General features: G+C 32.3%; 1 protein-coding gene across 4 annotated transcripts in view; it reads right to left on the bottom strand.

Moving 5' to 3' along the window:
• PTPRZ1 (protein tyrosine phosphatase receptor type Z1) overlaps positions 1–13679 on the bottom strand; it is a 224920-nt gene that overhangs the window by 52951 nt on the left and 158290 nt on the right. For 2 of the 4 annotated variants that reach the window (XM_023504831.2, XM_031938920.1), the window contains exons 12-13: positions 8717–12263; positions 3642–3786 (exon numbers count right to left, since the gene is read on the bottom strand). In XM_023504831.2, coding sequence (XP_023360599.1) covers positions 3642–3786; positions 8717–12263 — 3692 coding nt within the window. The remainder of the gene's footprint in view (positions 1–3641; positions 3787–8716; positions 12264–13679) is intronic. The other 2 variants (XM_031938921.1, XM_031938922.1) reach the window with 1 other exon arrangement.

Here is a 13679-nt window from a genome sequence, read left to right as displayed (position 1 = left end):
TTTTGGCTAATGTCAGGTAATAGACTCAGAAAAGAAAGTTCTTGCTACCAAAGTAATTGACAATGCCAATTGTTTAATATCAGAAATTGATTGTTTTATCAGTGAAAAAGATATTTAAGAAAGGGTTTTGCTTGTAAGCAAGAATCCTTGCCTAACAATTGTGGGACCTCTCCATCAGGCTTTCAGCTGATTTTCCGAATGTTGTGTCTCTTCCATTAGAAAGTGAGGTCTTTGAGAGAACAAGTCACCTTACTTTTTTTATTAGTATCTTTGGAGTTTATCACAGCATGTTGCACATAGGCTTCATTTAGGTATTAACAATGGACTAGTTCTATAACACTACTTGATAAAGAGGATTATTTAGTTTAGAAATCTACTATCCAACTCATTAAAAAGAATTGTGGTGGTGTCCAATCAATCAATTTTGACAGACAAATCAATAATTAGTTGGTTTTATAGCTTTAAACAAAAGATTTGTGTGGATGTGAACTATTTTAGTAAGAGGACTGATCAGACTAATTTTGCTTTACCTTAAACAAGCCACATTAAAATACAGCATGTCACTTTATTCAACAGATAGATTCCTAAACTTTTGTATGTAAACTCAGTTTTGGCAGATCAGTTCTTTCTGGATCTTACAGGAGCTTACTATTTAAAGAAACTCTACTGGAAATATTTCATGTAAATTTTCTTGATTTTTTAAATAAAGTATGTAATTTATTTTAATCAAGCCATAGTTTCGCATGCTGGAAGAAATATTTGAATATGGAAAAAAATAAAATTAAATCAATACTTGTATCTACATGGGGATGGGGGAATGGAAATAAAATGTATTTTTAGTTGTAGGCACCTTTTTGTTTAATTTCAGGACAGAAACACATGAATGAATCTATTAAAGCATAATGGGGGAAGTTTCCAGCATATAAGTTCACTAGTATGTAACACAGAAGATAAATTAGTCTATTGGAATTTTGTCCTATTTTAAATGTTAACCTTCTCTTTGTTTTATCTGTGTATAAGTAATGCAAGATCTGATTTACTGACACAAGTCAGTAGGGAAGCAATGAATGAAAATAGAATTGGCCTGTTAGTTAGAAGACCCATATTCAGTCTTTCAGTCTTTACAGTTACATATATATGTATATATATGACTTTAGACAAAGCGTTAAATGATTTAACTTTTGTAAGTTAGTTTGTTCACAGAAACTAAAGTTCTTTTAGGGAAATAAACCCCAAAGAGACTCAAACAGAATCAAGTTCAAGAAGTAAGAAAAAAGAAATTGGGGAAGATATAGCTAGAAAGCAGTTCATGTCAAAAAGAATGATGTCTCGGTATATTGTTGGTTTAATAAAAGTTAACAGTGTGATCCAGAAGCCTTAAAAGTTAATATGATTTTAAGCTGCATTACAAAGCAGAAAAATCATTTCTAGCTCTGATTTTGTCACATCAGGAATAATAGGTTTAAATCTGGATACCACATTTTAGGAAAGCCATTTGTTAGCTCGAAAATACACACAGGAGAGAAAACATAATGTTGTATAATAGCCTTAAGTATAAATTGTCATATGAAAATCAATTGAAGGAATTAAGGATGTATAATCTAGAGAGTAAAGGAATACGAGAAGGGAATCTATAAGCTGTCCAGATATTTGAAGGGTTATTTCATGGGAAATGATTTAAGCTTTTTCTTCTTGCCCTCCAAAGAAAAATCAAGAGTAATGGATGAAAGTTGTAAAGATAAATTTAGCCTTCATGTAAAGAGTACCTTTAAAAAAAACAAATTAGCCATTCAAAAGTAGAAAATATTTTTGGGAGGAGGTAATGGGTTCTCCTTCTTTGGGGACCTTTAATTGAAAAGTGGAAGATGACCTCTTGTTAAAAGGTAATATAGAGGATATTATTGTTCAGTGATGGGTTGGTCTAGATAGTATTGGAGGCTCCTTAATAAAACAGATTCTATAATTCTGGTCTGCAGAAGTCATACGTTCATGAAATGATTTGGATAACATGAAAATAAAGTCCCTATAATTGTATTTCATTGAAGTGTAGAGGGAAGATAATGTATCATATTGATATGGGCAAAGATAAAGATTAATTAATATATAGGATTAAGATTACTACTACTTGAATATTATATTCCACTTTTTAAAATAAGCATAAAATAAGACTTATTTTTTTAACAATGCTCTAATGTAACTAAATACTTACTACATAAGTATATCATTCTCATCTCTATCTTCATGGCTTCGCTTAGCCTGATTCTCCTGCCTTGTATGTTTCCTCACCTTCTCTTTACTTATCCTAATCCTCCTTGTCCATTAAGACAATTCAAATTCTCTACATTTTCCTTGAAAATTTCAATCTTTTTATGAATTCAAAAGACTTCTCCTTTCTTGCTACATTACTTATTGTCTACAGCAATAGATGTTTAAAAATTTTGATATTTAAAAATATACTTTCTTATATTTCTCTATATGTCATGTATCAATCAGGAATTTATTACATAAGAATTAGAAGGTAAGGCACCTTGAAGGCTGGGAGCATGTGTCATATTTCTTTTTTATCCTTAAGTTCCTTACATATTGAAGGCATTTAATAAATATCTGTGGAGTGAAATTGAGATGAACAATTCTGGAAAACATCTCAGAAATGGATATGTCTATTACTATATGAAGCTATAGAAAAATGAGAAAGAGAATCAGTTAACTATAGAATTTCAGAGTAAAATGTTCTAATTTACCAGTCAGTGAAATATGTCCATCTTTCTGAGTTTAGCTATAGTATCATTCCATACAAAGCTTGTTTTAATATATACATGTATACATACATTTATATAATATATATATATATATATCCCTTCCTTCTTTTCTTTGTATACACACATACACACAGATATAGATATAGATATCTTATGGCCCACAATTCCTCACTCAGAGCTATGCCATCTGTCTCTCTTTAGAGCATACATAATTTAAGATATGATTTGTTCTTAAGTATCATAATACAGTATAAGAGCTAATCATCTTTCCTTTTTAATACATCCCATAAAAGAAAAAATGCACCCAAACCCAGTTATTCTTAGACTTTTCTTCTGAATTCAGTATTGTCCTTCCACTTCAATTTTAGCAAATTAATACTTTTTTCTTTATGAGCTGATATATAATTGAGTAGGTCTTAATTATGTATATGATAAAACTCATGCAAAACAAGGGATTACAGTTAAATAAGTATATGCTGCTATTTCTATATTAATTTTTCTAAAGCATGTACTTAAAACATGTAGTTGGTTAAAATTATTATTGAAATTAATTTTAACAATGATATTTTCTTGTCTTTTACTTGTCAACATGAAAATGTAATTGTCAAAATAATTAATCTAAAACAACCAGAACCAAAGCTCTTTAATTTTACCTTTATCTTCTTACTTTAATTATGGAAATCAATCATCCCCTTCATTAAATCTTTATGTACACAAGATGGCAACTTGTTCATGACTACTCTAGAAATAATTAAAGTTCTGAGAAAAATCTACTTTAAAAAACCTTTCACATCTGCTTATAGAGCACACTATAATAATCATTATTTCACTAATCAGAACAAAATCTGAATTATGTACAGGATGGAAAATCAGATAACTTACCTCCAATAGATGAGAATACCCACTAGAACCACTAGACAGATAAAAGTCAGGGCTGATACGATTACAAGAGGAATAACTGTCTTCTTCTCTGATTCCAAACCCTCAGCTAGACCAATACGAGATTCGTGGCTACTATTACTTGCTTCTGCAAGTCAGAGAAAATTGAGACAGTTTATACTTAAGCACATGGAAAAGTCACAGAATTACTGAATAGTAAAACTATATATTTCTACTTACCTCATATGTTTTGACTCTATAATATCATGTTAGATGAGTATGTTTATAAATACATTTATGGAAAACAGACAATAAATAAAATAGACTTCTTGAACAGAAGAAACATGTTAGCCCAATAGTAAATGACATATCACTTTCTTGGAAACTAGTTTGTATATTTTTTACAAAGACAATTAAGAATTCAAGTAAGAAAAGTACCCATTCCTAAAACAAATTTAACAAAGGTCGCAAATGTTTTTATTAAATCATTAAATATCTTTACATCTTCAAAATTATTTGTAATTATTTCTCTTTTCAATTAAATCAAATCTTAATGCAACAAAACTTCTTGAACTGACTGCTTCACTTTATTTAAAATTATCTTGACTTTGACTAATAGACTATTTAAAATTTTTATTTTGAGATCCTTCTCTTTCTATTTTTCCTTTATCAAAAAACCCAAAGTACTACATGTGAATTGAAGAATCATGTAGTTCCAATAAATCATTTTTAGTTTAAAAAAAACTAAACAATAAGAATATATAAATCCATTCTTCACATTAACTAAGAGGCCTGAAAAAAATGATACTTCTTTTGTGACTAGAGTTTACACACAAAACTATATTCTCACCTGTATTATCACTGTTACATGGAAATAATGTTTCACTGCTGTTATGGTTACTTAATTCCCATAGAATCAAATTGAGCTATTAACAGTTCTTGCCTTATATTTCACATGGTACTTAGTAGGAAAGAAATTTTAAGAATCCACTGAACTCTTCATTAGAATCACTTCCTCATAGATAATGGATTGCACTTCTATTGCATGGGGAGCTCCTTGACCTGGTACATATACTTGGAAATGCTCATAAAAGAAGTAATTGGTTTTCATCATTCAATAAAACTGGCATAGTTGATGTTTCCCTAATGATCATCATACTACCAGAAATAAAGTGCATGGGGAATCAATTTAATTATAAACATTTTAAGGAATACAAAATTAAAGAACAAAGCCAAGAAATAAAACATTATCTTGAAGTATATCAAATAATACTTAAGAAAAAGGAAAACTCTTACAGTACTATAGGAGTGGTGGCTTGATATTGTTTAATTTTAACAGGCTCAAAGTTTGATTTTTTTTATTCACCACCTCCCAAAGGAAAAGAACTTTTGCTGGCAAATATCATATGATGTTCTTATGTAGGAAGAAAGAAAATATAACCTAGGTCTATATTTAAATTGTAGTCCTATTATTTTATCTACGAGAAATAACACTATATGACTGCTTTCATAGAATGTTTAACTAGGATGAAAAGTGGGGGAAAAGTTCAAATTATTGGGCTATCACAATGCCAATTCTTTGACTGTTCTTCTTTTCTTCAGCCTTGCCATCACTAACTAGCTATAGAATTTCAGTTTCTTTTATGGTTAATATGTTTAGCTCATTGTGGAAGGCATAATTCTTAACTACTACTCATTTCCATAGAAAAGAATAATGGGCTGCTGAACTTCTCAACAGGATGCTCAACCAGTTAGATAATTTGGAGAACAGAGTACTGATCCTGGAACTAGGAAGGACTGATCTTGTCCTAGACACTTAATTAGCCCATGATCCTGAGCTAATTACTTAAACCTGTTTTCTTCAGTTTCTTTAATTGTAAAAGGGGGCTTCCTTCCAGCCTTCTTCTGAGGATTAAAAGAGGTTATATTTATAATTTACCACAGTGTCCATCTGATGTACATTGGACTACGTGATTAGTCCTCTTTTTATGATTTTGAATAAAAATATTTAATATTGGAAAGGTGAATCTTAAGATTGTTTTTTATTTTTGATGTTAGAGTAGTGATATGTGCCAACACATACAAAAGACAGAAAAAAAGTAAAACATTTAGTTATGTCGCCCCTACCTGTACTAATAGACAGCATTTCTGTTAATGAGGCTAGAATCATTGGCTCGTATGATCACAATTACTATATTTCCCCATTTTGGACATTCAACTAGACTGATACATAACTCATGATTATCATTTTTTTTTTTTTGGAATTAAATGACAAGCAAAAAAAATGACTAGATTCATTTTGGACGTACCACTTGATCGGCTATCTGAATTGTCACAACAGAACAACACTATGTAGAAACTAACTTATTCAGTATTTTTAAATATCTGAATATTTTGCCAACTTATTCAAAATGATTTTTTTACTTTTCAACCAGATTATTTTCATATTTTGGAAAAATGACATTGACATTTATAAAATGCCTGAATATTAGCTCAGTTTGTGGCAATCCTTTTAAATAAGTTTTCTAGCAAATTAATTTTTTAAAAATCATTTTAACAATAATGATATTTTGGTTCTATTTGAAAGGTAATACCACAATATGCTTTTTAAAAATATATAAAAATATACACACACAACAATGCAACTAGTCAAGATATGAAATGCTTAGTCAATCAGAATGACACTTAACAATAGATATTTTCCCCTGCTAAATGTAACAGCTGTTTATGCAAAGTAAATTTAGCTTATTTGATTTCTACTTATTATTTGATCAAGGAAATGGGAAATTGATTAATAACCAGTTGGACAATAAATGATAAATACTAATACTTGTAATAGTCTTTGAAAATAAAATGTAAAATTGGAATCTTAGGTATGATAATTATATACATATATATCCTAATTATAAACATGGTGAAAAAACAAGGACATATTTGAATTTTGGATATTATTAGAAGAGAATATTACTTCTCTGAAAAACTCCTGTTGGGAACAACGTGGGCTACTTGTGTCATACAAGTAGAATTCAATTCCAGATATAAGTATATGACAAATTTTTACCAAAAAAAGGTTTCTCTCAAAATCTTAATGTCTTTTAACTTTAATCACTAGTATTAGGTAATACTATATAATACTAAGTTGATAATAGAAATTATGTTCCACTTTTCTTCTCATTGGTGGGTAAACATCAATATAATAATTTTGTTTGTTTGTTTTCAGAAAGTCATTTAAGAGTGGCAAACTGGTTTGTAATTCATCCAGAAAGGTACTATATCTACCTGTAAGGAAAATATATTAATGATGAATGACAATCTAAAAAAAAACAAACAAGAAATAGATTCTTGAAATTCTCCTCTAAAACTCATCTTCTGTTTAAACTTTGACAACATGACAGAATTTGAAAATTCTGAAACAATCTAATTGAAAAAAAACCATTAAAAGCACTACAAAATTTTCAGCTAGAAAGTACTCCACCTGTTAGCCCTAACAAATGCACCAAAATTTCTCAATTATAAATTCATTATAAATGTAAATGTCAGAGTTTTAACTGTTGAAATTTAAATGTAATATTAAACAGACAAAGTTTGATTGCAGAGAAACCTCATGACCAAAATGTACCCACTTTTAATTGCTGCTGTTGCATTAAAAGAAAATATGCAACATAATTTAGTGGAAGAAAATAACAGAGAAAAACTCTTTAATGAGGTTGACGTCTAGGTGCTGGGTTATAAACAGAAGCTATTAGTAAGTCAAGCAACATGTTAAACAGTATTTTTTGAAGTACTGTCAAGATTTCAAATCTTTTCACTGCTAATTACAAATAATGTTCCCTTAAATTTAATTAAAGCAAACTATAAATAACATGATCCCTTTGGTGTAATTAACTTGTATCCTTATGTGCATAATGAACCTATTTTTTTAATTCTTAAGAAAAATGTGTATTATGTATGCTTTAAACATGTTTTTTTAATCTAGCTAACACAACAATTATCACAAAATTTAAAAAAAATTAATTTTACAGAAAAAAATCCTTTGATTTTTATTTTTTATATGATTATGATGCATCAGTGTTTGATATATGAATTCCTTCAGGAACACTAGGTAGAAGGGAATGATGCAGTATTTTGTTGCCTGATACTGCCCTCTTCAGGCCACACTGAGAATCAACCAAAAAGAATATAAAAATCTTTAAATTACTGTAACATACTATATTCATTTTTTTAATGGCTCATTACAGTTTAATCCAAAGAAGTCAATTTATTATTCATTTTTGGACATTTCCGATTGTCTTGTGGCTTCTTAAAACAATTGTGTAACATTTTTGGGAGGGCTTCTAGAATAAAATTTTTAAAAACTGAGAATTGCAAAGAGCATTGTTCTAAAATTTCTTAAATAGTCAATCTTTACAAGCTTACTTGAATATTTAAATTTTTGCCTATATTGACAGAGTTTGACAGCCATTCCTGGTAGATGATGTCCTGGTCTGTGGTGCTTAAAAACTTAATTAACTGATATGTAACATTCTTGTGGTCATCTTCTCCAAATGGAGGAATATTGGTCCTCAGATAAAGACCCAGAGTTTAGGGTTTGTACCTCTACATGTACCTCTACAAGCATTCCAGCTTGCACTTTGTGTTTCACCAGGATATTCTTGAAAAAACTTGATGCTATGATGCATCATTGTAATGAATCTTGATATTATTAATTAGTTGAATTATTTCAAATCATATCCCATAATGTCCAGCTTATCTTATAGAGGATGAAATATTAGGAAAGGATTGCTTAAATTAAATAATTTAAGCTATTTTGTGCAAATGAAGATAATAAAAAAAGCTCTGATTATTTTTTTAAATATAAAGATCATATTCTGAAAACTAAAGGATGTTAGATAATAAAAATAACAACAAAGTGCTACTTTGACACTTTTGTCTCAAACCCAAATTGTAATTTGTCTTGAAAATATACCAGATTATCCTTCTTTCTGTAACATACGATGGCTCTAGTCTATCAGTAGAAGGAAAATAACACAGCTAAATGTTGTATGAGTTTACAACACTGAAATTGATTCATAACTAACCTGCCTCAGAAATGTTGAAGACAGATTGACCATTAGTAACAGATGGAGCTGATGCCTGTGGTGAGCGAGGGGTTAATTCTGAGTCACCTGCTTGCTGGGTCCCTTCAGTGTCTTTCTCATTTAGATCAGAAAAACTGAAATCTGTTGAAGTCTCATTATCATTAAAACTATCTGAGGTACTTTGACCAGAGCCACTCTCTTCATCACTTGTAAAAATAGACAAAGACTTAGATTCTGAGGTATCAGAAAATTGGGTATAACCAGTCTGAATAGAATTTCCCACTGTTGTTGCATCACTGCGTTTTGGGGGTATCCTGTTTATTGATGTGAAATGTTCATGACTTCTCTCCATGTCAGGGTTTAGCTGACTATCTGAGACTGAACCTGTTGTTTTCATTTCTTCTTCAGATTTCTCCAACGGCAAATACGGGATTAGATTACTCTGATCCACAAAATTGTTCCCTTGAGCATCTGAATCATCTACTACCTTTTCCTGAGATTCTCTATATGGAATACACGAGATACAATTTTTTACAGATATACCGTCATCATAGTCATCAATTTCATCACTATCATCCTTATCATCATTACCACGACCACCAGCAACTACAAAATTAGCATTAGACCTGGTACCCAAGGTTAACTCAGGAGTAGTTGTTTGGGAGAGAACTAAGAACCCATCTATAGTTTTAGTGCTTTCAGTGGTAGGAGAGGCAGCTGTAACGGAGACATATGCATTTGGGAAAGGAAGAGCAATGTGATCAACATATTTATGCATATCGGAAGCAATCAATGTTACAGCAGCTGAAATATCATCAGTAAGGGAACTAATTGTGTTATAGTTGGGAAAATCATCGGAAGAAATGGGCTTGCTTATATGAGTACTTGGCAGTGTATCAGTGGAGAAATCAGGAGTTGCAACTGCAGGTTCAACTGTGGGAGGAAATGCACTGGTAATCCCCACATCAGTAGACTGAAACCAATCATCATTACTATACACAGAAGGCTCAACTTGGTGTGATATTTCACTTTTAAGTAAAATGGCTGTGACATATTTCTCATTTGCATGAGAAATGGTTAAACCTTGAAGGGAAGCAGTGGGTAGGCTAGAGATAGGTGATAATACATCAGCAACTGGTACAGAGGTAGAATGCTGCATGTTTTTACTCGAAGCAGAATCAGATGCCATTGGATGCAATATTGAAGAAGAATTTTTATCAACCATGGAGGTTTCAAGCAATATTGGATCACTAGGCACAGCTGGGACAGTTTTAAGCAGAGTGCCAACATCAGAGGACTGAAAGGAAGTTTGCAGCAAGGCTTCATTGCTTAAGGAAGAGGAGGCCTCAAAAAACAATGGCTGTGTTGGAGACAACATTTCACTAGAAGCAGCAGCAGAGAAAGCTTGCTCTGAGATTGCACTAAACATAAGCAAAGTTTCGCCAAAAGCTGGAGATATAGCATGCAAAGATTGCACTGAAAAGTGATTTTCAGAAACGTGACTAATTTCAGGACCAAAATTCTTAGGACTGGGAACAGAAAGAGACACTGGAAAGATTCCCTCTATATCAGAAACAGGAACTGAGGTTTCCTGTAAAGATACATTTGGTTTAATTACACTGTCATTAGATGTAGGGAGTTCGGGCAGCACCATACTCTCAGAATGGTAAACCGTTTCATTAAGAGAGGAAATCTGCTGTACTGTCTCATCTCCATCACTTTTATGAAGCATCTTATTAACATCACTAAACACAGATGTTGTATATGTAAATTCATCTATGGAAACAGGTGAAGTAATGTTAAGTGCTGTCAAGCCATCTGTGTCAGGCAAAAGGAACTCTCTACCAGAGTAGGCTCCAGACCAATCCGTATCACTATCAAGACCCTTTGTAGGCTCCTGGAAAGATTCAGTTTGGGCTATAACAGTAGGCTTAAGCATCAGTACTTTGTTATGGCTGCTAAATAAGGAACCCTGGTGAATGGAATCATGCACAGATACTGTAGCATCATAGGAAGCAGGAAAAGTCTGGAGGGAGGCTTTATCAGGCAAAGCATAAGCAAGTTCAGATATTGTAGAAAGTACATGCATCTTTAAATCACTGCTGGATGGTTCGACTTGAGAAAGCATACGTGCTTTATTAAGGGCACCCAATTCATTAGCAAGTACAGATGTCTCTGAAGTAGCTTGAGCAGTCTGATGTGACATCACATCAGAATATTGAGCTAGACTGGGCTGTAATAATGAATCAACCTCAGCCACTGGCGAAGAAGCATGCAGGGACACTTTATCACTGGCAACAGCTGGAGGAACTTGTGGAAAGATTTGAGAGACTGTATACAGATGGTGAAACACTTCACTACTGAAGGAAGCAGAGGAATATGGAAGCAAAGGTACATCATCATAGGAAGACAGAGTGGATTCAAATGACACACCAACACTGGGAAATACAGGTGTAGCATGCAAGGTCAGATCACTACCTGAAGCAGCAGGGAGAGTAGTGTCGAGCATTTGATTTTCAGACAACAAAGGGGTGACTAGAGGAAACACTTCACTACTGTAGGAAGGTTGGAGAGGTATCTCACCATTGTATCCTGGCTGAGTTGTCTGAGAGAGTACATCACTGGCAGCGGAAGCAGATTCATGGTGGCCAGAGGTCGGAGAGAAAGAATGAGGTGTTACCTCAGTAGGGAAGTAAGCAAAAGTGGAATAAGGGGGCATTTCCAAATCCACAGCTGATGTATCCTGGGACACTAATGGGCCAATGGAAGAGGACATTGTAGCGGCTGCTGATTCCTTAGTAACTGTATCAGTAGAACTAGTTTGAGATAACTTCTTATCTAATGTAGCATCAGGATTAGTTGTCAAATCTGTCATATTATGGAACCACACATTTCCATCAAGGGAAGAACTCTTCAAGGACTCTTCAGAATCGGATGAATTTGAATCTTTGGAAGTATTTTTGGTGTATCCTGGAAGAAGGACATCATAGGAAATGACATATCCATGAGACACATTCTCTGATACAAATGGCACAGCTGAAGTTGCAGGAACAGATCCTGAAGAATCATCACCGCCAGATTCAAATTGAAAGTTGGTTAATAGACTATCTTCTTCACGACTATCAGTTGATGTTTCTTGGAATTCATATATTAAGACAGGTGAAGAATCTGAAGTTTCAGAGGAACTAATCTGTGAGAAGTGACGAGTAGTTTTAGAACCATCATTTGGAGATAATGTTGTTTCTACAACATCAGTAATATTCTGAGAAATCCAAGAAATATCTTTCTCTTGGGCTGATAATTCAGTCACTGGTTGGTAAGTACTGTAAAAAATCATATTATGGACATCCCCCTCTTCAGAGAATTCACTCTCTTCTGTTAAATACTTATTGGTTGGGGCAATATTGGGCTTTGTCCTCATTTGTTCTCTTTTGAAGTTTGATGCAGTAGTAACTTGGGGTTCCTTTCTCTTTATTTGGCTTGTGACACTAGGTGTACTTGGATTTGCTGCAGTTTCTGGTTCCATCTCTTTCTCATCATCTTCTTCCTATAAAAAGGTAATCAAAAATTCAAACTTTTAAAAAGAATACCTAGAAAATAAGAGAAAAACAGTTAATAATAATATATCCATACACTTTGCTGTGAAATATTTATTTACTATGTGGTTTCAGTTAATGACTTCATATTTATAAACTACCATCACAGTGAGGTTTTGACTTAATAAATTTTATATAAGGTACCTTAATTGTGGACTTCCTTTTAATTGAAGAAACTAAATTAATGAACACCACAGTTTTTAAGAAAGATGGCATTTGATTATATTAGCTGAGGGTGTTCTTTAATAAAATATAAATTTATTTTATCTCCATAATTTTAGTAGCAAGTAAAGAAGCAATTAATTAAGTGAACCATGAGATGTCAAATAAACTATTTACTTCTGGACATAATATTATTATAAATCAATGTTGGCTTGTATTTGTGTCAGAATTAGGCATTAAGTTATGGGGTAAAAAAACAATAATTTTTATCAGGAAGCCTATAAAGTAATAGTGTCAAACTCAAATAGAAATGGGGACCATTAAACTTTGCATAAGGATCCACTCAGGGTGCATACATATTGCCTTAAAAACTACAAATTAACATTATATATATATATATATATATATATATATATATATATATATATATTCTATCTTTATTTGATTTGTTATTTTCCAATTACATTTCAATCTGGGTTAGGTTACAGGGCCTGAGGACTGTGTTCAACAAAATCTGGTTTAGAATATCAATGTGGTATCTAAACTGAGGTTCTAAAGATGATTTATGAGAACATACCTCAAGTCACCTAGATACATATGGGGATCATGAATGCCTAAATGAATGAAAGCCTAAATTCTGTTGTGATTGAAGAGGGGGATTTCTGCCTAAAAGTTAATAAAACACTTTGTGCTCTTGTTGTAGATTCATATTGTGAATCTAAACTTATGTGATCCAAAAAAAAAAAAAAACCCTAAATAAAAAATAAATCAAGGTATATTTTTCAGACTCATGGTATTAGGCATCTGCATGCCAAATAATATATAAATCTTGCTATTTTACAGTTTCCAATAACTTTGAAATAGATGCCTTGGTCATAAAACTGAGAGAAAGAGTTGACCTGGTGGCAGTAAAATCGACAAAGGGATTGGATCCTAATTTGACCAATATATATACAAACACACAGACAGATGCATTCTATTAAGAGTGTTGTACAATACTAGACTTAGGGCATGGTTACCTAGGTTCAAACCTAGCTTCAGATATTTACTACTTTTTTGTCCTTAATAGGTAAAATAGGGATAATACCACTTGCGCTATCTACTCCACAAGGCTTTTATTCTGAAGTTTGGGGAACCTTGAAATTATATGTAAATTAATTTGTTCAAAAAGTAAGTTTGTTAACCTAATTACCAATGAAATATGC

This window comes from Sarcophilus harrisii, chromosome 5, assembly GCF_902635505.1.
Source record: "Sarcophilus harrisii chromosome 5, mSarHar1.11, whole genome shotgun sequence".
Classification (NCBI taxonomy): Eukaryota; Metazoa; Chordata; class Mammalia; order Dasyuromorphia; family Dasyuridae; genus Sarcophilus; species Sarcophilus harrisii.
The sequence above is the reverse complement of the archived record's forward strand: the minus strand, read 5'-3'. Positions and strand labels throughout refer to the sequence as shown.